General features: G+C 38.8%; 1 protein-coding gene across 39 annotated transcripts in view; it reads right to left on the bottom strand.

Annotated features, from left to right (window-relative positions):
- LOC124874916 (ankyrin-3-like) overlaps positions 1-23,435 on the bottom strand; it is a 223,918-nt gene that overhangs the window by 70,473 nt on the left and 130,010 nt on the right. For 21 of the 39 annotated variants that reach the window (XM_047376558.1, XM_047376581.1, XM_047376582.1 and 18 more), the window contains 11 exons: positions 21,106-21,303; positions 18,915-19,013; positions 17,323-17,421; positions 14,566-14,763; positions 14,165-14,263; positions 9,138-9,236; positions 8,951-9,049; positions 8,756-8,851; positions 7,470-7,542; positions 7,040-7,099; positions 1,431-1,466 (listed from right to left, as the gene is read on the bottom strand). In XM_047376558.1, coding sequence (XP_047232514.1) covers positions 1,431-1,466; positions 7,040-7,099; positions 7,470-7,542; positions 8,756-8,851; positions 8,951-9,049; positions 9,138-9,236; positions 14,165-14,263; positions 14,566-14,763; positions 17,323-17,421; positions 18,915-19,013; positions 21,106-21,303 — 1,156 coding nt within the window. The remainder of the gene's footprint in view (positions 1-1,430; positions 1,467-7,039; positions 7,100-7,469; positions 7,543-8,755; positions 8,852-8,950; positions 9,050-9,137; positions 9,237-14,164; positions 14,264-14,565; positions 14,764-17,322; positions 17,422-18,914; positions 19,014-21,105; positions 21,304-23,435) is intronic. The other 18 variants (XM_047376560.1, XM_047376563.1, XM_047376564.1 and 15 more) reach the window with 5 other exon arrangements.

Raw genomic sequence — 23,435 nt, 5'->3', positions numbered from 1 at the left:
ACATATCAACCTGTACACACCATTATGATGAAACATGGATGTGGCAGTATAATGCTGTGGAACTCTTTTCTTCACCAGGGACACAAAAGCTAGTGAGTGGATGGTAAGATGGATATAACTAAATACAGGGCTATTCTGGAAGAAAACCAGTTAGAAGCTGCCAAAGACTTGAGACTCGGGCAGAGGTTCAGCTTTAAGTTGGACAAAAACCCTAAACATACAGCCGAAACTACAGTGAAATGGTTTAGATTAACGCATATTGACGCGTTAAAATGGCCCAGTCAAAATCCAGACCTAAAGCTGAATGAGAATTTGTGGCACGACTTGAAAACTGAAGTTCACGGGTGTTTCTACATTTAACCTGACTGAGCTGGAGCTCATTTAAAAAATATAATAAAATGGGAAAACGTTTCACTCTGTAGCTGGGGAATGTTGGTAGAAACATAACCTAAAACTCAAAGGCAAATAAAGTCGGAATGGTTGTACAAAGTGTTGACCCAAGTGATTAAAGGCAAATGCATGCCACACTTCTGAGATTTTTATTTGTGAAATAATTTAAAAACATGGATGATTTTTCTTCCGTTTACAAACATGCACTACAACTCATTTAGAATACATGTAGTAATGTGACAAAATGTGAGAAAAGTCAATATTTCACCCTAAAAAAGAAAATGAAGTTGCCCGTTACCATATATTTAGGTGTGCATTCTGGTATATCTTATTATTTGTGACACGTAACTGAAAAGTAATGTGACACTAAAGTACTTTTGAGCTAGCAACTCTTTTTATTACTTAGTCCACTTTATAATGACAAGGATAGAGAGTGAACTAGTGAACATTTCAAACACAGCACATGTCATATTGATCTGTCTCTCAATATTGATCTGTTCCCATTTGACAAATTAAAGGAGGTGCTCTCTTTCAATGGCAAACTTCTATTATCACTGGTGAAAACTTATCACTGGTGATGTAGCCACATGAGAATGAAACCAGGTATTAAACACAGTATATTAATGGGATTACATATAGAAGACATTACATTACATAATTGATGTATTTAGATATCTTCTGATGATAAATTATATGAATTAAACCCATTCTAACAAAACAAACACAAACTCCACACAGCTTCTGCTCTGATTTAGCTCATGAATAGTTTGTGTGTGTGTTATTGGAGAATGGAATCACTGCTGCTCCTGGTATGTAAGCATGTGAATGTGGCTGGAGTTACATTTTATTTTTAGATCAGAGGCTCAAGATGGACAACAACATGAATACACACGCGTGAAGAAGAAACATGGACATAGCGCTGCATGGAAAAAAGAAGCAATTAAACTACGTGCAGAGTTTAGCTGCATCAGTTCAGCTGTAGCACTTCACACTGCTTACTGGAGTTAGTCACAGCGAGATCAACCTTTTTCTTGACTTACAAGTATAGCTGATGTTGATATTTCCAATATCCATTTCTGTTCAAAACACAAGAAAAACCATTGTGCTTTATTATATTTGCTGCATCCAGACGTTTATACCTTCAAGTTTTTAACTGTATTAATTTGATCTCCTTCGACAAGCTTGGTCCTAGACCCTATGATGGGACTTAAAGAAAGACTTGAATTTTATATGCATCATTAGATGTAGATGTGGAGAAAGCTGCTAACCTCATTGGTAAAAAATGTGTAAAAGCCTACAAAATAAACCAAACTTTATTGCAGTAGCAATTGTAGTAATCTTACACTGAAAATTAAAAGACAAATTACACCATTTTGAGCACAGCTTTCCAGGGAAAGTCTAATGGAAAAATGTACTATTAATGTTATTAATATTATTATTATTAGTAGTAGTAGTGGTAATTCAATTCAGCTTTATTTTCATAGCACTTTTAAAACACAAGTGAAAATCAAAGTAGTAAACAAGCACACTCATGACTTTAAATAAATTATTCATTCATTAAAAAAATGGGTAAAAAGAGCACTGAAATACTAATTAGATTTTTTCCTCTTAGTATTATTTTAGTAGGAAAATCACATGGAAAATATATTTTCTTTCCTTTTGTTTTTTATTTAAAAAATCACCAGTGGTACAACTCTACTAATTCCTTTAAAATACCTGCAACTTAAGCATTTTTTTAATATATACTTTTTTTCAGCTGACCACCCACCAGGAATTTCTATGTACTAATCAATTACTTCCTGTTTCCCTGGGGTTTAAATACAACACGACACAGAGACCTATTTCTTTAAGCCACTGACCACAAAGCTGGGTGGCGACCCATATTTATCATTAACAACACACACTACGAGAAAATGAGGGAGGGAACTAAAAAAACATCTGTAAAATCACTAATAGGGAAATGCTGCAGAGTGATACCTTGTAGTCAACATGTCATCATGACAACTTTTAGAGCTGCTTCTTCACAGACATCCAGGGAAAATCCTTTTCTGTCCAACCATCAAAAACGTAAACACAAAAGGAGAATTTGCTAAACTGTACTGGGACTTTAACTGAAACCGTGTGCTTTGGTCCGATAAGCTTTTCACCAACAAACACTCCGGATGGGTCTGGTGTAAACAAAGAATGAAATGGTAGAAAACCACTTTATGTGCACTGTTTAATGACCAAAAAAGGGTCATTATTGGGTGTCTCAGCAAGATTATGATATGAAACACATGGCCAACCCAATGACACAAAATTCACATTCTTCTATGGTTAACTCAGTCCCCCTGACCTAAATCTAAGAAGGAAGTGTGTACAAAGTATTAGCAGAAGGGGTTCCTCACAAATGTGCTATTAGTGATTTTGTTAAAAACAATTATTCTTTCTCATTTTTTACCCTTTAAAATGTGTTTTTTACATTTCTCTGTGACACCTAAAAATAAAACAGATAATCATATAGAATTGAAACCAGATATTTACATATCTGGCATATGGGACACATTATGTTTTTTTTCCTCACTGTCTGACATTAAATCAGACGGTGTTTTCCTTTTTAGTCCTTTTTTTCCTTTCAGTTAGGATTACCAAAATTATTTCTATTTGTTAAACGACATAGATATATTTTTCTTTACTTTATGCAATTTTAGTACACAAATTTCTTAGGAGTTAGAAAAATTCCCATTTAACTGTACGGCTTGAGTGAAACTTTTTAGGTAAGCTCCAACAACATTCTCCCAGTGGTTTGCAGGAATTTGGGCCTCCTCCTTTGGACAGAAATGGTGTAACTGAGTTAGGCATGTACACCAACTTGCTCGCAAACATTGTTGCAACTCTGCTCACAAACTGGCCAATCTTAATTATTGACTTTGTTGACCTAAGTTACTTTGTAGCTAATTCAGCAGTATGATTAGGGTCATTGTCTATTTAGAAAGCCTTTTCTTAACTTTGCTCTTGTCTTTAGATGCTGCTTGGATAATTCTATGCAATGTTCTGTCCTCATGAAACGGTATGATGGCTGGACTGTTTAAACCTGCATATAATTGTTTGAACAGATGACCATAACACTTTCAGGCATCTGAAAATTGTACCCAAGGATGAACCTGGCTTCTTTAGACCCACAATTCTCATGCTGATATCTTACCTAATTTCTATGTTTTTTTTTGTTTTGTTTTTCATGATGTCATACAAGGTAGCAGTGTGTTTCAGGTGTAGCCTAAATGTATATCCACAGGAGTGCCTCCATTTAAAGGTTGTCAGAAGTTTCTAAGCCATGACAACATCATCTGGGCAGTCGCAAACTGATTAATGGCATAGTAATCTCAGTATACGTAAACCTCTGAATTTCAAACTCTAGAAAATTCTCTCTCTGATTATTCTTGTAATCCTATCTGACCAAAAACAGGAAAAAGTTTGGTCTGAATGTTAGACAGTGAGATAAAAAGTACTTGGCTTTTCATACAGATTTTGTGAATATCGTGTTTCAACAATATCTCCCCAAGACTGAAAAAAGTTTGCACCGTGATGAACATATGAGGATTTCTTACATTTAGAAGCAATAAACAGAAAAAAGTATGGTGCACGTGACTTCCTAAAATCAATTATGACAATTTTTAAAAGAAAACACCCACAGGACAGATTGAGCCAAGTGAGAATGAAACTAACTAAAACTTTTCCAGTCTGACTGTTCTGTGGTACCGATGTCTAAGTTCATCTGCTTCTGAGCCACAGTGCAGATCACAGTGGAGAAAACGACATGTACAGCATAAACAGACAGTGCAGCAGCTATTTCAGCATTGGATTTGGCCACAATGCAAGCATCACTGAGAGGCCCGGGAAGACAAAGGATCAACTGCCTGTGTCGTCTACTCAAGGGCTTGAAAAGAAATCTGTTACATGCTCCTCAATACCGTTGTTGGCTTGGCAACCAGCAGAAAAGCACACTCCCTGCATTTTATTGTGCAAAAAGGACTGTTCAGAAGTGCTGCAGTGCAGATATGTTGTTAAAATCTATAACTGTGTATTGTAAAAAAAAACATAATATGAGTAAAATATGTGTATTTAAAAGTACAAAGCTATTTATTATTCATTTTGTTATGTATTCTTTTAAAGGCATCTTGATCTGTAGATTTTCTAGCTTTATGAAAGTTTTTAAATTTTTTCTTTCTGTCTTGTACCTGACTATTTCCAAAAGAAAGTTTCTGTTTGTTTTTTCTTTGCTGGTTAGGTAATAAAACTTTGACTAATGGATCATTAAGGAATGAAAAGGCTCCTAAAATCAAGGCATGAACGACTGTTGTGCCCACACATTACAATTTAACAAATAACAAATATTAAATTGGCTCTTTAGCATCTTTGTTACTGGCAGCATGTCATAAAGACACTGTATTGTTCCCATTCCTTCAATTAAATACAATCTACAAAAAGCACAAAGCATGACGGAGAGAAAACAGGATTTTAGCACCAAAAAGGTAATTCCCAAAGACTTACAGGTGCATCTAAATAATTGTAATATCACTAGATAGTTATTTCAGTAACTCAATTCAGAATGTGAAACTCATATATTATATGGATTTATGATACAGAAATTCTTTAGTTGGCCCAGGTTCTCACAGACCGGGGGGGTGGGGGGGGTTTATGGATGGGACCAAAGCCGGCGCTTCCCCATCACCCATCCCACCATCTCTGACGTATGCAACACAGCACATCAAAAAGGGGATGATGGACCTTGCAGGCTATGTTTGGCCGTATCCTGCAACTCGATGTTATTACGCTACAGACACTTTGTGCTTTCAAGTTGAGGTGGAGGAGACTTTGCTGTCTGCAAACAGTGGAGTCTCGCACACTCCAGCCACAATCCCAGTTTAAATGCATTGTAGACATCAACATCTGCATTTATAGCAACATAGTTATAATACCACAGACACACATAGGCTGAGCAAAGGGGGTACGACTTGGCCCTGTTGTTTCTGCCCTGGTGCCTGTGCTGGCTCGGCCGGGACTGAAGGTGAGGAAGGGGGCTACTCATCATAATGTGGTGTTGATTGTGTGGGTGATCAGACCTCATCTGGGAAAAGTGGGCTCTCACTGGTGGGCTGGTACCTGCCCGGCGTGTTGGGGGTTCAGCGGGAAGTCTCTTCTGCTTGGTGCTGGGTGGTCTTGCTAGTAGGGGTTGGTGCGGATATATTTTAAGCGTTTATTTGCGACAATTTTGATCATTATGGCTGGCAGCTAATGAAAATGCAACATTTGCTTTTCTCTGAAAATTTTAAAATTACATAAGCCCAATAAAATGGAGATTTTATGCAGAAATATTAATCTATGTTATGGCCTACACAATCATGGGAAAAACTGCTCACTTGACAGCTGTCCAGCAGACAATGACTGACACCCTATAAAAGCGGGTTCAACCACAAAAAGTCATTGCTATTACTCTTGTAAAAATATTGGGTATCTGTAGTTTGCTTCAATTGCATAGGAAGATTAACTGTTTCAGGTAAAAAGTAATAAGACAGATAAGTCATGTTCTTTTTGGCATCTCAAAAAATTCAGCAGCATGAGCGCAGGAGCTCTAACATGCCCTGTATATCCCACAAATATCCCACTAATACAGAATTTGAACAACTGCTACTCAAAAGTCTCAGCAATATCACAACATTAAAATTACTTAATCTCATACAACACTATGCAAATGTTCTGTCTGTGATGATGAAGATTCACTCACCTCAGGAAGCCAATTGCTTGGAACTGAAAATGAAACTGGCTGTATAATTTTGATTAATTTGGCTAATAATTATCTGATCACTTAGAGGAAGTCAACTTCAATTCAAATCAATTCAATTCAGTCAGTCATTCAGTCATTTTCTACCGCTTATTCCATAGTGGGTCGCGGGGGAGCTGGTGCCTATCTCCAGCAGTCTATGGGCGAGAGGCAGGGTACACCCTGGACACTTCGCCAGTCCATCGCAGGGCAACACACAAACAACCATGCACACACTCATTCATACACCTAAGGGCAATTTAGAGTGACCAATTAACCTAACAGGCATGTCTTTGGACTGTGGGAGGAAGCCAGAGTACCCGGTGAGAACCCACGCATGCACGGGGAGAACATGCAAACTCCATGCAGAAAGACCCCTGGTTGGGAATCGAACCCAGGACCTTCTTGCTACAAGGCAACAGTGCTACCAACTGCGCCACCGTGCAGCCCTCAATTCAATTAAATTCAGTTCAATTACATAAAACTGTATTTGTCCCCAAAGGGCAATTCCATTCTGACTTCTATTCCCAGAGAGTCAGTTGATCATTAAATTTGTAAAGAATAACTAAAAATGTTGCATTGTTTGAGTTGGGCCAGAGACTTACATAAACAAAATAAACACTTGAACTATATCACTCTGTATGTAATGAAACCAGAACATACAGAGTGTGTGAGTATCACTTTTTGAATTTAATTACTAAAATAAACTTTTCAGTAATATTCAAATTTATTGAGATGCACCTGTATTAGTGAAAAACCTGACAAACAGTAAAGGATCAGCTAAAGGATAATAGACTTCAAAGCACAGACATACAGGAAGACTTGAAAGAAAATGTAGATGAAAAATACCTTCTTCCACATCAGAAAAATAGTCGTCTGTGATCATTTCTGGGACATTGGCTTTACAGACTGCATTCAGATGGGGGAGAGAGATAGAATAAAAAAAAAAAAAAACAACAAAACAAAAAGTTGCAAAAAAGTGTAGAATTTATATTTACAACATAATCGTATTATTCAAAACAAAAAGTGATTACGGGAGATTATGAATGGCTGGATAAATCAGTTTGAAACTATAACTCATAAGAAAAACCAATGATTGTAACAAAAATTAGAAATGATTTAAGGTTATCAAGAAGGATGCAAACATGAATTTATCAGCTTCCAGATTTCATCCTTTAAGCCCAGAAACCAAATGTTAGTGTGTTTATTTGCCATTAGCTCTCCAAAGTTTGTGGGAAGATCTGATTTTAAAATCAGATCTGATTATATGTAACCTTACCATCATCGTCAGACATGTCGAGCACCTCATTCATGGTCTCTGGGACGTTCATCTTGTGTTTCTCTATTACTGTCTGTTGGAGAAAGAAAACACTTGACTTATACTGTATATGTCTTAAGTTGACATCAGGAAAGGTTGCTTTTCTAAAGGGAGTGCTCTGTCTTCACACTAAATGAAGACTTCACTTTTCCACCTTCATGACCAATTAGAACATGGCACGCTCTAACAGTGCCTTGCAAAAGTGTCTATAGTTCTTGAGCTTTTTCACATGTTCCCAGATTACAACTTCTACCTTTAATGTATTTACTGAAATTTTATGTAATAGACCAACACTAAGTCAAGCACAACTTTGAACTGGATTGTCGTTGGAAGTCTTATAATTTGTCATTGGCCCTCCAGAGTCAACACTGTGTGGATCCAGCTTTTGCAGCATTTACAGCAACAAATCTTTTAAAAGGATGTCTGTACCAGATTTGTACATATGGGCACTCAGCATCAATACCCAGAAACCGGTGGGTGTCTGCTAGACAGCTGGAAAATAGAATTAGTTTAGTTAGGATCACAGTGAGTCCAGTCATACATTCAAACCCACAATGAATTGCTTGATGTTAAGAAAAGGTTTTGTAAAAGACAAAGCTGAATCTGACAGAAAATCAACACGATCACCTGAAGAGGGCTGTGGAAAGGAGATCTCCACACAATGTAAGAGATTAAGCAAACCTTTAGAAGGATAAGCAGGTAAATATTGCCAAATGAATATGTGGGATGGACAGTGCCAAAATAAATTGGATACTGATCAAATAATAGTTTTAGGTTGTGCAAAAAAAAAAAAGGCTATTGCACTACTTTTTTTTATATTTTTCCCAAACAGTTTGATCTTCTTGAATTGTACAACATTTAAGTTACATTAAATGTAAAATTGTTTTGAAATAATTTAAAAAAAGGTTGGATTTGTTGTGTTTATAAAATTTCTCAGATTCCTAGCAAAATAGCCAAAATACAAAAAAAACTTTTTTTATATATTAGTTTGGATCAATGGAAAAGCATCCAACTAGACATCAGAACAAAACCCTGATTTAAGTGTGTTTCTTTACAACTGGTTTGATTTAAAAATGCTCACCAGGGTGTATTCTTATTCTTGTTTTAGAAAATACTTTTATTTGCTACAGAGTATCTAGATTCTATTTAGATCACAAAGGCAGAAAAAACATTGATTTCAGTCAATGGGATCAAAATGCAACAAGCAAAAACTGTAAAGGGATGAAAATTCAGCAACAAATACCAACCTGAGTGGTTAGAGTCTCCTCTGTGACCACTTTGAGTGTGTCAACTACAGAAATGTAGCCTAGCCTCCTGGCAATCGACAGAGCACTGTTCCCATTCTAGAAAATTCATAAATAAATAAAATCAGAAAATGATGTAAACATTTTGGTCAAGAGCCAGATCTAAACAAGAGAAAGTGTGAGAGTCTTATCTCTTACGGCAGTGAGTTCGTTGGGTGAAGCACCGTGGTGCAGCAGTAAGTTGATGATGTGTGTGTGTCCCTGCTGAGCAGCCTGATGCAAAGGTGTGTACCCATTCTGCAGAAGGAGGAGAGGAGTTCAGACAAAACGACCAGAATATAAACATAAGAACCAACATGTTTTCACGATCACTGACGGTGTTTACCTTGGTCTTAGCGTTGACCTTTGCCTGATTCTTCAGCAGGAAGTTGACCATCTTCACGTTGCCATAGTGACAGGCCACGTGGAGAGGGGTGTACCCCAGCTGACAACATAAACATGATTGTTTATACTCTTTATTGACATTTTGTTGTCATTGAATGTATGTGCAAAAGTTTTAAACCACCCTTAATTTCTTTGTACTTGTACTGCAGCTATAAATGGGCATATTTTATAGAAACATAAAAAAATTGGGTTTGATGAATGTTTCTCTTGGTTTCTTAAAAAGTTTTTTTCTTTTTTTTTTTGGTTCTTATTTAGACTGCCTTTTAACCCATTTCAGTCCAGTTCCTCTCCATATCATTATATAGAGGAAGACTGGGTAAAGTGGAAAAGTGGAGGACAAAAGAAGAGGTGTCATTTTCTGCCTACTGCTCTGGAATTTTTGGACATTCTGGTCAAAGGTTCCGCTCACCTTTGTTCACGCGGTGAAACGCCGGAAGAGAGGGAAACGGGCTGGGGTGCTGGTACGACTTCACCAGCGTGGACTACAAACACCGTTACCTGGAATATTTCTCTCTAACGTGCGCTCACTTCCCAACAAAATGGAGGAACTACAACTGCTGTTGGGGAAAAACAGGGACTTTTATTCATCGGCGGTTTTGTGCTTCACGGAGACGTGGCTGTGTGGATTAATACCGGACTCTGCGCTGCAGCTGGCAGGATTCCAGCTCTACAGAGCGGACAGAGACACGGAACTCTCCGGCAAAGCGAAAGGTGGAGGAATCTGTTTTTACCTCAACAGTGGTTGGTGCAACGACGTGACAGTGATTCAGCAGCACTGTTCTCCAGACCTGGAAGCCTTCATCTTAAACTGTAAACCTTTCTATTCCCCCCGTGAGTTCGCTTCGTTCATCCTGGTCGGTGTTTACATCCCGCCGCAAGCTAACGTGCAGGTCGCACAGCGCATGCTCGCCGACCAGATACTGAGTGTGGAGCGGACCAACCCGGACTCCTTAGTTATCGTCGCTGGTGACTTTAACAAAGGTAATCTGACCCACGAACTCCCCAAATATAGACAGTTTATAAAATGTCCGACCAGAGAGGACAACATTCTGGATCACTGTTACACCACCATCAGAGACGCTTATCACGCCGTCCCACGTGCTGCACTGGGCCAATCCGACCACATCATGGTCCACCTGATTCCTGCATACAGGCAGAACCAAAAGCTCTGCAAACCTGTTGTGAGGACGACAAGGAAGTGGAGCAGTGAGGCTGTGGAGAATCTCCAGGCGTGTTTAGGCTGTACAGACTGGGATGTGTTCAGGACTACTACCAACAGTCTGGACGAGTACACAGAGGCTGTGACTTCCTACATCAGCTTCTGTGAGGACAGCTGTGTACCATCATGCACCAGGGGGAGTTACAACAACGACAAACCCTGGTTCACAGCTAAACTCAGAAGGTTAAGACTGGATAAGGAAAAGGCCTTCAGGAGTGGGGACAAAGACATATACAGAGAGGCAAAGTACAAGTTTGGCAAGGCAGTGAAAGAGGCCAAACGACTGTACTCTGAGAAGCTCCAAATCCAGTTCTCAGCCAACGACTCTGCGTCTGTCTGGAAAGGGCTCAAGCAAATCACCAACTACAAGCCGAAAGCCCCCCACTCCATCAACGACCGACGCCTCGCCAACGACCTGAACGAGTTCTACTGCCGCTTTGAAAGACAAAGGGACAGTCCTGCAACCATCCCCCACGACGCCCCCCAACACCTGCAGCCACAATTCACCACCCCCACCTCCCCAACCTCAAGAGGGGCCTTGGCACCTCCAACCCCCACCCTGAAGTCCCCCCCCACCAGCCCCCTACCCACGCCGGGGACGGCTCTTTCCATCCAGGAGTGGGACGTCAACAAACTCTTCAGGAGACAGAACCCCCGGAAAGCTGCTGGTCCGGATTCTGTCTCACCAGCCAGCCTGAAGCACTGCACTGATCAGCTGTCTCCAGTCTTCACAGACATTTTTAACACCTCAATGGAGACATGTCATGTGTCAGCCTGCTTCAAGTCCTCCACCATCGTCCCTGTTCCCAAGAAGCCAAGGACCACAGGGCTTAATGACTTCAGACCCGTCGCCCTGACCTCTGTGGTGATGAAGTCCTTTGAGCGCCTTGTGCTCTCACACCTAAAAGACATCACCGACCCCCTCCTGGACCCCCTGCAGTTTGCCTACAGAGCCAACAGGTCTGTAGATGATGCAGTCAACCTAGCCCTTCACTTCATCCTCCGGCACCTGGACTCCACAAGAACCTATGCCAGGATCCTGTTTGTGGATTTCAGCTCTGCCTTCAACACCATCGTCCCAGCTCTGCTACAGGAGAAGCTCTCCCAGTTGAGTGTGCCTGACTCCACCTGCAGGTGGATCACTGACTTCCTGTCTGACAGGAAGCAGGGCGTGAGGCTGGGGAAGCACGTCTCTGACTCCCTGAACATCAGCACCGGTTCCCCCCAAGGCTGTGTTCTCTCTCCTCTGCTCTTCTCCCTGTACACCAACAGCTACACCTCTAGTCACCAGTCTGTCAAGCTTCTGAAGTTTGCGGACGGCACCACCCTGATCGGACTCATCTCTGATGGTGACGAGTCCGCGTACAGATGGGAGGTGGACCATCTGTTGGACTGGTGCAGCCAGAACAACCTTGAGCTCAACGCTCTAAAGACAGTGGAGATGGTTGTGAACTTCAGGCAGAACCCAGCACCACCTGCCCCCATCACCCTCTGTGACTCCACAAGTGACACTGTGGAATCTTTCCGCTTCCTGGGAACCATCATCTCAGTGAAACTGTTTTATGTTTGGTATTTTTCATTCAGCTAAAGAAATATGAACAAAAATGTGTCTCTACATCAGGATGCTGGAGACAACATACATAAAATAAACCAAAATAGTTGTTTTTTGCAACCTGTCTCAGAGTTTTGGAACATTTTATTTTTGAATTACTCAGAGATCAGAGTTAAGTGGCTTAGTAAACAAACAGTGCTCTGAATATGGTCAGGTACTGGACTAAAAATGGATGATAAAGCAGCCAAAGTGGCAAAAAACTATGAAAGACATTCACAAAGTGTGGGAAACTACTGACCGAGACCACCTTAAAAGATTACAGAGACTTTAGGATAACTGAAAGCAGAACAAAAGAATTGGGGGATGATTAAACACTTTTTCACAGAACTGTAAGTATGTAATTGAGGGGAAAAAACAGACATGACAAGCAGAATGGGCTAAAAGCCTGTGACGATATCTGCTTGGTGACTCATGACTACAGATCTAAACTATATAAAACTGGTAAAACCCATCTAAGACAACAATAACAAAAGCTGTTGAGAGAACTTAACTATGAATATTTATATTTACTTATAAGGGCAACAAATCAGGTTAACGGAAATTGAAGTCACGCTTCTTTGGCAATTTTTCCCATTTTGTCCATTTTATTTGTTGCAGTCTTTATCAAATGTTAGAATAGGCAACCTTCTATAAAATGATTCAGGTTAAGACTGAATTTGGTGAATTAAACATACTGTTCCCAGTGTCTTGCAAATGTGTTCATACCCCATATAAACTATAAACTTAAATGTATTTAATTGGAATTTGCTATGATAGATCGAAATAGTATTTTGTAGAAAGGACATTGTCCTGCTTGTAGGTGAACCACCACCTTAGTATCTCAGGTCGTTTGTGGTCTCTAAAAGGTTTTCCACCAATATTGTTCTGTAGTTTCCTTCATTTATCTTCCCATCAACTCTGTCAAGCTTCCCTGTCTGTTTAATGGAAAGCAACCCAAGAGCATGATGCTACCCCCACTATGTTTAACAGTGGAAATGATGTGCTCAGGGTGAAAGGCAGTGTTAGCTTTCTAACACACATAGCATTCTGCAATAAGGAAAAAGTAAAATTTTGGTCAAATCTGACAAGAACATCTTCCACATTTTCTGTCTCTGCTACATGGCTTGCCCATTTTGATGCTGTATACCAAGATTCTTAAGGCTGTATTTTCCAAATATTTCCTTTCTTCTTGTCAACAAATTCTCTCACACCGTGGCTATGAATCTCTGCAGCTCCTACATAGTTACTGTGGGCCCCTTGACTGTGTGACAATCCCTGATTGGTTGTGCCTCTAAGATCTTGTCTTTCAGGTGAAGTAGAAGTGGCTAGGTGTCTGGTGCTAACTAGGAACATCTGAGCCCAATGTTCTATTTAAACACAACTGTTCCTTTAGTCCTAAAGTCCCCCTTCTCTGATTAATGCTCTCCTTGTCCAGCCTGTCAATTTAAGTCTGTGGCCATGTCTTGGTAGGTTTGCAATGGTGCCAGACTCCTTTTTTCAAATGGTTGGTTTGTCAGTTCTCTGTAAGATGTTCAAAACTTGGAAAATTGTTTTATAACCAAACCCTGCTTTGATTTTCTCCACAACTTTATCTCTAACCTGTTATATGTTCCTTGATTTTCATGAAGCTGTTTTTTCACCAATGTTCTCTTACAAACCTCTGAGGCCTTCACAGAACAGCTGGACCTGTACTGAGATTCAATTAAACATAGTGGGACTCTATTTACTCCAAATAGTTGAAGTTTTAAAGTAATTTACTGAACTGAACACATATCAATGGCACACTTTCAGATTTGTAAATGCGTTGCTTTTATTTGCTTTTTTGTTCTTTGCTGTTGATGGTACATCCATAGGGAGCTTTTTCTATAAAAATCATCTGACTGCAACTCTAATTAAATATGCTTCATGCAATTTATTTTTTGTGAAAAATCCTGTATTCATACTTTGTGGAATATTTGTCAGTCCTTTGTATCCAAAGCTCTAACTATACAAGTTTGCATCTGACAAAACCTGAAGAGGTTAAACATATTCATTCATAACCTCTATTTCTGCAGGTGATTTCCATTGAGACACGAGACCTCATTCTTATGAGAGCCCCATAATGAAATAAATCAGAAAAACAGACTAATCCTGACATTGAACGGGACTCTCTCATTACCTTGGTTTCAGGGTCTATAGTGGCTCCGTGGTTGACTAACACCTCTGCAACGTTGACCTTATCCTCCTGGGCAGCCAGGTGGAGTGGAGTCAGACCAGACTGAGGAGACAAACACAGACAGAGGTATTCAGCTATTGTCAGAGGGAAATGCAGCTGGATAAGGCATGATGGCAGGTTTGGACCTCAGGATGATAGTTCAGGAGGCATCAAAAAAGAATCTTAGAAGAAATAACAAAGTCTCAGGTAAAGACTGCTTTTTCTCCAAGTATAATGACACCCCAGGGTTATGAATATATAATTACATTCCACACACACACACACCCTCACTTTAAATATGACTCTTATAACATCCCACTTGTCAGACAAAGAGATAAACATGGGTTTCAGGACTTGTGTCTCACCTTGTTGCTGGTGCCAACAGGAGCATCCCGGGCCAGCAGCAGGGTCACAATGTCCACGTTCCCTTCCTGCGCTGCGAGGTGAAGAGGAGTGATCCCCTGACGCGTCACGGCACTGGTGGAGGCGCTGTACTCCAGTAAGGTGGTGGCGATCTCCATCTGATTCTTCTTGGCTGCGATATGCAGAGGTGTGTAACCGTTCTGAAAACAAACAAATAAAAACTATGGAATAAACTAGTCAAAAGATAAATTACTACAACACAATGCACTATCCAAAGACATGCCTGTTAGGTTAATTAGTCTCTCTAAATTGCCCTTAGGTGAATGAATGAGTGTGTGCATGGTTGTTTGTGTGTTGCCCTGCGATGGACTGGCGACCTGTCCAGGGTGTACCCCGCCTCTCGCCCATAGACTGCTGGAGATAGGCACCAGCTCCCCCGCGACCCTCTATGGAATAAGCGGTAGAAAATGACTGACTGACAATGCACTATGATGCATTTGAATAGATATATTCACTGTATTTAGATTTAATTAACAATTAAAGTTCCACTCATCTAAGGGATGAAAGTTAAAGTTCGGTTTTCAGTGACTAGTTTAAAATGTTCTTTTTCCAAGATGGGATAACTGTACAACATACAGCTTCAATAAAATGTTAAAACAATAATTGGGTGCAAAACATTTCCCTTCATCCACAAAGGGTCTAAATAATGTTTACAGGCTCAATATATGAAGTGTATTCAAAGTATTAGCAAGAAAGTGCTACACATACAGTACAACACTGCTCATCCTATTCCAAATCAATGAAGAAAAATGTATCAAATGTGCTTTTTCTCTACAGAATTGGGGGAAGATGAATGTTAGACTGTTAGAAAAATACATTTATTGAAATTTTTTTATTACATTTCTTATGAAATTCTTGAAGATTAAGCCTTCTGTGGATCACTGAACTACGTTTAGTTGTATGAGCACTGTTTCTGAGAACTGCTTCACACCTGTGTCATTTCAAGTCAAACAACTTTTGGCATCTGTGATTTCAGCCCAGTTATTACTTGGCTTTGCCTTACAAACTTTTATTTTTGTAGGACTAAGACACAGGTATAGGACTGGCCACTACAAATTATTAAATTTGTTGCTCTAGAATCAAGATGAGAACATTTTCCTGGTAAAACACCCATTTGGAGAGCAATTCCATTTCGGCATAACTCAACATGACCTAGTGAAGTACTTTTACATATTTAAATTGATCCATAATCCCCATTATATAATAAACAGGCCAGGTGCCATAGCATGAGAAACATTTTCATAGCATGATGCCTTAACATCCATGCTTTACAGGGTATTGTGGCCTAAATTCAGTGTTTGAGTATGTCTATTTCTGAAAAGAATAATCTTGCTTTTTATTAGTCTAGAAAAAGTTGCTTCATTTATGTTTAGGCCGCCTGTAGCCTTTTCAGGACCCCATTTCTTCAGCAATAGGGCTTCTTGCAGATAGCCTGGCTTCCTATAATCATCATAGTACTTACAGATACATGTAAACCTCCTTTGATCACCCTGGAGAACATCATTGGCTGAGTCTCTGCTATTTTGGAGACTATTTTATCCACCTGCAGTCATATTCAGTAACTTATAAAATGCTAAATTAATAAATGGGTCCTTATATGATAGTTTTCTGTTTTCTTGCATGTCTTTCTGATTGAGATTTCCATTTTAAAGTCTTTGAGACAATTTTCTTCACATCTTTATATGTTTTCTCCAATGCAAACAACTTTTTTTCACTGTTCTTCTGAACAATGTCTGGAATGCCTTATTTTTCTCCAGTACTGTAAATCATGTCTGTAATTTCCTGTTTCCCCTACAGAGAAGCCTTGTGGAGAAAGTTTTTATGATCAAATGAGACAAAGATTTAGCTTTTTGTGCACAATCACAAGTATGTTTGGAGGAGTCAAAGGGAGGCTTTCAAACCTAAGAACATTTTATTAAATGTCAAGACGGGTGGTGGCAGCATCCTTCTGCGGGGCTGTTTTGCTGTGGATGGCGTAAAGATATACAAAAACCATCCTCGTTTTGACAGATTTGTTTCATTGCGGCATGGTGATTGTCAATTGTAGAAAGGGCAAAAGTTAATCAGAGCACCACCACTGACAATGGACCAATTAGACTTTTACTGACTGATAACAAATAATCAGATCTTCTTTGAGGTCTGGCATGCTGATTCCATCAAGTTTTCCTAAACAGTATGTGCAGGTTCTCCGATAGAGGTATTTGTATATAAAATCAAAAAGTGGAAGTTTTCCATTTTGATGCAATTAATAAACAAGAGGGAAAATTTTGATTTTTCTTTTTACAAATCATATAATTTCAGTCACTGACTGATTAACTGGTAAATCACTAAAAACATTCTTTCTGTGTCATAATTAGTTTAGTCATGTGCCACCTTCCTTATGTCCTGGAAAAATGTTCCCTATTGAAGATGAAGATAAAAATTAGTGAGGGGGTGATTTCAAAACATTAACTAAAAACTATTTCCTGAAAGACAGGTTTGTTTAGTACTAAATTTTGTTAGGGTATGGAGCCTGTTTGATTTCTGGGGCAGCTCTATCTCCACAGATGCTGCTAGAGTGGAACGGACATGGTATCAGGCCATGCAGAGCGAAATAACTGGATGGCTCTAACTAGGTCAGTCTGCTTTGGCACAGAGAGCAACAGAGATGCTTTTAGGAACATTCGATTTAAAATGACCCCCTCCCTCCCGTCTCTTACCTTGGCAGCAGCGTGGGGTGAAGCTCCTTGCTTGAGCAAGAGCAGCGCCACCTTCTGGTTATCATAGTGTGCTGCAACATGCAGTGGCGTTAGTCCACTCTGAGCACACACACAAACATGAGCAAAGGTTAGATGGTGACAAACAGCAGAGTTAAGCATGATCAAAGCTGCCAGCTAGAGAACTACACTGAGCGTGTTGGATTTTTAAATACAGTGCCTTGAAAAAGTATTCATACCCCTGCAACTTCAAGTTTCTTTTTTTGGTATTTTCTGTAAAGGAGGCACACAATGTAGTGCATAATTACAAAGGAAATGTATTATGCTGTTTTCAAATCCAAATCCAATCCAAAAACATATTGATAAAGTCTTTTGGGGTAAGTCTCTACCTGCCTTGCACATCTAGAGAGTGAAATATTAGCCCATTCGTCTTTGGAAAATTACTTCAGTTCAGATTAACTGAATGACGAGCATGTCTGAAAATCAAGTTTTGAAGTCTTGCCCCTAATTATCAAATAGATTTAGGTCTGGACTTTGACTAGACCATTCTAACATATGAATATTCTTTGATCTAAAGCCTTCCTTGTAGCTCTGGCTACATGTTTACACTTCTCGTTATGATTGTCCTATAACAGATTAATTTCCAGTATTCTCCTGTAATTAGCCCTATTTTCCCATCAACTCAGACCTCTTTCCCTGTCACTGTTGGAGAAAAGCATCCCTGCATAATGATGTTGCCACCACCCTGTTTAAACATGGGGGTGGTGTGTTATGGGTCACATTAGTTTTCTGCCACAAACAGAACTTTGAATGTTGACCAACTTGTTTGATTTTGGTCTCATCTGACCAGAGCGCTTTCTCTCACATGTTTGCTTTGTCCCATAAATGATTTGAGGCAAACTTTAAACTAGACTCCCTATTGCTTTCCTTAAACAATTGTGTTTTTCTTGCCACTCTTTCATAAAGGCCAGATTTCTGCAATAGACCACTAAGAGTTCTCCTGTTTATATCGAGCTGTGAACTTTGCAGTTTCTCCAGAGTTACCTTAGGCCTCTGGGTTTATTGAATGTTCTCTCCAGGCCTGTCAGTTAAGTTTTTCCACAACTTTCTTCCTGACCTGTCTGCTGTGTTCCTTGGTCTTCATGATACTGTTTGTTCACTAGTGTTCTTTAACAAACCTCTTAGGCCTTCACAGAACAGCTGGATTTATACTCTAAATAAATTACACACAGGTGGACTCTTGTTTCCCACCACCTTACCCCAAGTACTCCACCAAATGTGTTGGATTTTAGAGGTATGTGAGTAAAGGATGCTCAATACAAATGCAAACCACATTTTACAGATTTTTATTTGTGAAAAGACTTGAATCCTACGTGTCCTTCCACTGTAAAACTATGAACAACTTTGTGTTGGTCTATCATATAAAGTCCTATTAAAATATGCTTAAGGTTGTGGTTGTAATGAGACAAAAGATTTAAACAAATTAAGGTATGTAATTACTTTCCCTTGGCACTGTACTGGAATGAGAATACATTTTGTAAGCTTTGTGTTCCTAAGTCATTTTAGCAGTGCTTAAACATTTAAACATCTGTTACCTTCCCAGCAGCATCAACTGGAGTGTTCTTCTGCAGCAGAAGGTTGGCCACCTCTATCTTTCCATACTTTGCAGCAACATGTAGAGGTGTGAAGCCCTTCTGGCAAAAACACAAGACAACACAAAGAGATATTTAAGTACTGCTAAAAACTATTCAGAATGTATGAATAGTTTTCAGGGTTAAATATGAGACTCAAAGAGGCATTAAAATAACCGAACACAAATGTTTTGGGTGGAGAAACTTATTGTGTCACACATCTCATTTTTCAGCTATGAGGTAACACTGTGACTCCAGTTTAGACCTAGGACTTTTTCTGTGTGATGTTGGTGTGTGAATGCAAACTGGCCTTTTTGTCAAATATATAAGATATGACTTCGACAACAAGTAAATAGAAAAGTGTTTTTGTAGAAGATCTGACTGTCAAAGCAGTATCTTTCTCTACTCTAAGAAACTATTTGTGCTATTTGTTTAGTTTGCCGCAATTTGCACCATCATTGTTAATCAAACAAAAAATTAAACACAGAAAGAACTAAATTTCGGTGATTTGTTTTTTTTAGAATACGTCTCAGATTTCTGAGCAGTCAGTTAACACCAACGAAAACATTTTAATCTTTTCACACTGGGCTTTTCCCATTTTGAAGACACGCCATACTTTTAAAAACATCACAGTTTTTAAAACAACTAAGATGTTTCTTCTTTTCCTGCAATTTGAATTCATTTATCAAAAGGTGCCATTTAAAGACTGGGAAGTTTTTCAACTTTCCCACAACTCCACATGTTGCTGTGAGCTGTCAGTCAGCTGTTTATTGATGGCTGAATGAAAATCCCGTAAACTTTCCCTTTCTTAAAATGAAGTGAGTGCCCCCCCATCTCTCTTTTAAGCTACCTACTCTGTTTATACTTCAGCAACAACTTGGTATCTCTTTCCATATAACAAAAAGCCTGCGTTAGGCTAGCTGGCTAGTTGCTGCATGGAAACTAAAGAATGGAAGCTGCATTAGCGGATCGTACATCAACAAAGCAGCAGGTTTGTTAAAACACATGCTATAACCGAAGTTAATACTAAAACCGAAATAGGAAATATTAATATTTATGGTAATAATTATACTACATACTTCTTATGACTATTTCTGTAATAATTCTTATTTATAATTAATTGTTATTTCATAAAAAATTTATAGCTAAAATCTAGAAAAAATATATTTAAGAGGTTTCATATTTATCCTTTATATATATTTTTGGCAAAACAAAATAGTTTACTTAAATACAAGTAATTATAACTAAAATTAAATAAAACTTTAGGTATATTAAGTTTCAGTGCATTCTAAGCACATGCTGTTAGGTATTAATAAAGGTATTGTTCAATTTTTGTCTCAGTGATCCTTATTACTATTAGTGCTATTAGTAAAATTAACAGGTATTCAAGTGTGCAAAACACTTTTATAAAAAGACGTTGAAGTAAAATTTTACCGTTTCTTTTTTTTCCCCAGTAATCCCAGTTCCCAGGTGTAGTTGTAGTAATTTTCAAGGAAAACTTGCTACTCACAACAAACTGTTATGAGGCAACAAAGCCTGCAATATTTTGGCACAAGGTTATTAAACTGCTTGATTTTCATATCCACTCACGTGTCCTTGGTGACTGACAAAAAGATCATCAGAAACCATTTTAGTAAATATGTCCCATGCAACAGTTTAAAATTTGTAGAATGGTCTTAGCATCTATAACAACTCTTTGAAGAAACCTGTATAATGTGAGCTACAACATTTAATTTCCCTTTGGGATTGATAAAGTATTTGAATTAGTACAGTAAAGAAAATACATTAAAAGATTAAAAAATCAACAAGTTGTGCTCACTTTAAACTAAATGACTGTATTGATGCTTTTGAAATAACTGACCATAAAATGCATCACTGCATTTTCAAGCACTGTGCCAAACTAGAACATGCAGCTCATCTGGTAACACATATTTTAGACTGTTTTGGTCCAAGATTTCTCATGCGGAGACACTCAGTAACTACTATTCTCTATCAGTTTGACTGTAGTAGCCCCTAATACTGCATAACAGCCCTGCAGTGTTTATGATGACAGTACATTGAAACTTTCCAGAGTATTTTTAATCCAGTGCAGGCTTACAGCAGTGATCAGCAAACATCTGTAAAACATCTCCTGTATGTTGTGTTTGTGCTTTACCTTTGTAGTAATGCTTAGATTAGCTCCTTGATCAAGAAGAGCAGTAGCCACGTCTCTGTGTCCCTCCCTGGCAGCTAGGTGCAAAGGTGTGTATCCAGAGTTGGTTGTAGCATCTGAACATGCACCTTTTGCCAGCAGCTGGTGCACTATGTCTGGCTTACCGAGACGACTTGAGATGTGCAGCGGAGTTTGGTCGTCCTAAAGCAAAAACAGAGAAAAAGTAAATTTATGAATGCAAGAAAGCAACATATTACTCTACCGTTTCTTCATCAGAATCAGAATCAGCTTTATTGCCACGTTCGTGCATACAAACAAGAAATTTGACTCCGGTACACTTTGCTCTTTTGTTCTGTTTTTGTATTACAGAATATACAAATTTACAATTTACAATGTACAATATACAATGTACAATGCAATATTCTCTGCATTACAGAATATACAAATTTACAATTTACAATGTACAATATACAATGTACAATGCAATATTCTCTGCATTACAGAATATACAAATTTACAATTTACAATGTACAATATACACATATCTAATAGAAAAGGTGCATTTGCAACATCTGTATGCTGTTGTTCTATACTCTATTAAATGTTCAACAGAGAAACAGCCTAGGTGAAGAAACTGTCTCTGTGGCGGCTGGTTTTAGCGAACAGTGCTCTGTAGCGACGGCCGGAAGGTAAAACTCTAAACAGTTTATGTGCAGGGTGTGTGGGGTCTGCAGAGATTTTGGCAGCTCTTTTCTTGATCCTAGACCTGTATAAGTCCTGGATGGAGGGATGGTCAGCTCTGATTATTCTCTCTGCAGTCCTGATTATTCGTTGCAGTCTGGACCTGACCTGTTTTGTGGATGAGCCAAACCACACTGAGATGGATGAAGACAGGACAGACTGAATGATGGCAGTGTAGAAGATGACCAACAGCTCCTGTGGAAGGTTGAACTTCTTGAGTTGCCTCAGGAAGTACAGTCTCTGCTGGGCCTTCTTTCGAACAGTGTCTATGTGTGAAGACCATCTCAGGTCCTCAGAGATGGTGGTTCCTAAGAACCTGAAGTGGTCCACGGCCGATACAGTGTTGTTGAGGATGGTGAGGGGGGTGTATGGGGGTGGTGTTCTCCGAAAGTCCACCACCATTTCCACAGTCTTGAGTTCATATTGCCAATAGCAGCTAAACTCATGGTTTTATGATCAAATGGCCTCTCTGATCTCGCCAAAAATTAAAATGAGGAATTATCAATGCATTTATGGGAAAATCCAATTAGATTTCTGTATGTCTTAGTAAATTCCAGAGTATATTTCTTCTGATTCATCAAGGTGCTGTTTGAGCTGTGAGTGAGTGCAAAGCAAGCACCCTGTGATGGAAACCAGACCATTTTCCATTTCTTTTATGTGTAAATAAAATAAAGTGATCACTGTAAAGGAAGGACGAGGGTGTCTTTATTATTCTGGCAATATATCAGTAAATTACAGTACATTTCTATAGACTTCATGAAATACCTTTTTTACTTTTGTCACCATAAGTGGTTGTGACTTAAGAAAGCACAACCACAACCTGATACAAAAATAATGGAATGTCTTGCATCCGCTAGGCTTGATGGTTATGTTATTGTCTGCATGTACTTAGCGAAGTCTGCTTCAGAAATGCGGTGCAGAAATTACCAAATTGCATATCTTTGTGGATTTCCCCTTCTGTTCTCTTGTTACATCCACAAAAATATGACAGACTTGCATGATGTCTTACATTTGACAGGAGCAAAATGTGTGTAAGCCTGAGTGTGCAAGTGCTTCTAATTCTGAAGATAGACATAAAGACAGATATGCTCCTAAAATAGCTCTACCAGTGAAATGCAGTTTTTCTGCACTGACATAGATAGCTCACTTTTAAAGGCAATGTTGATGCATTCAGTTGAAAATTTGCCTGTATTCGTGTACATTTATGTTGGTTACAGCTAGAGCATATAACACTGCCTTTTCAAAGAAGAGAGGCATTAGCGTCACACAGAATGCATAAAAAATACCATCTGCTGAAACCTGGTGGTAATGTTAAAGCCGGAAAAAAGCAACACATTGATCTAAAAGCCCTATTCTGAAAGTCCCTCTAGTTAGCTGTTGTTTTTATATTGCTGATGAATGCTTTGTCAGACAGGAACTAGAGGTCTCTGGTAATTATGATAATAATTAGTCATTATTTCCAGATAATCAATTAATATTTCTTAATGGCATTGTATTCATCTGCAAACATATTGCGAAATGTGCTTTGATACTCTGGTGCAGAAATAAAGTTGATCATTTAATTTAAGCCGAGTATAAAAAACTCAAATAAA

The sequence above is a fragment of the Girardinichthys multiradiatus genome, chromosome 10, assembly GCF_021462225.1.
Source record: "Girardinichthys multiradiatus isolate DD_20200921_A chromosome 10, DD_fGirMul_XY1, whole genome shotgun sequence".
Classification (NCBI taxonomy): domain Eukaryota; kingdom Metazoa; phylum Chordata; class Actinopteri; order Cyprinodontiformes; family Goodeidae; genus Girardinichthys; species Girardinichthys multiradiatus.
Note: the sequence above shows the minus strand (reverse complement) of the source record. Positions and strands in the feature narration are given on the sequence as shown.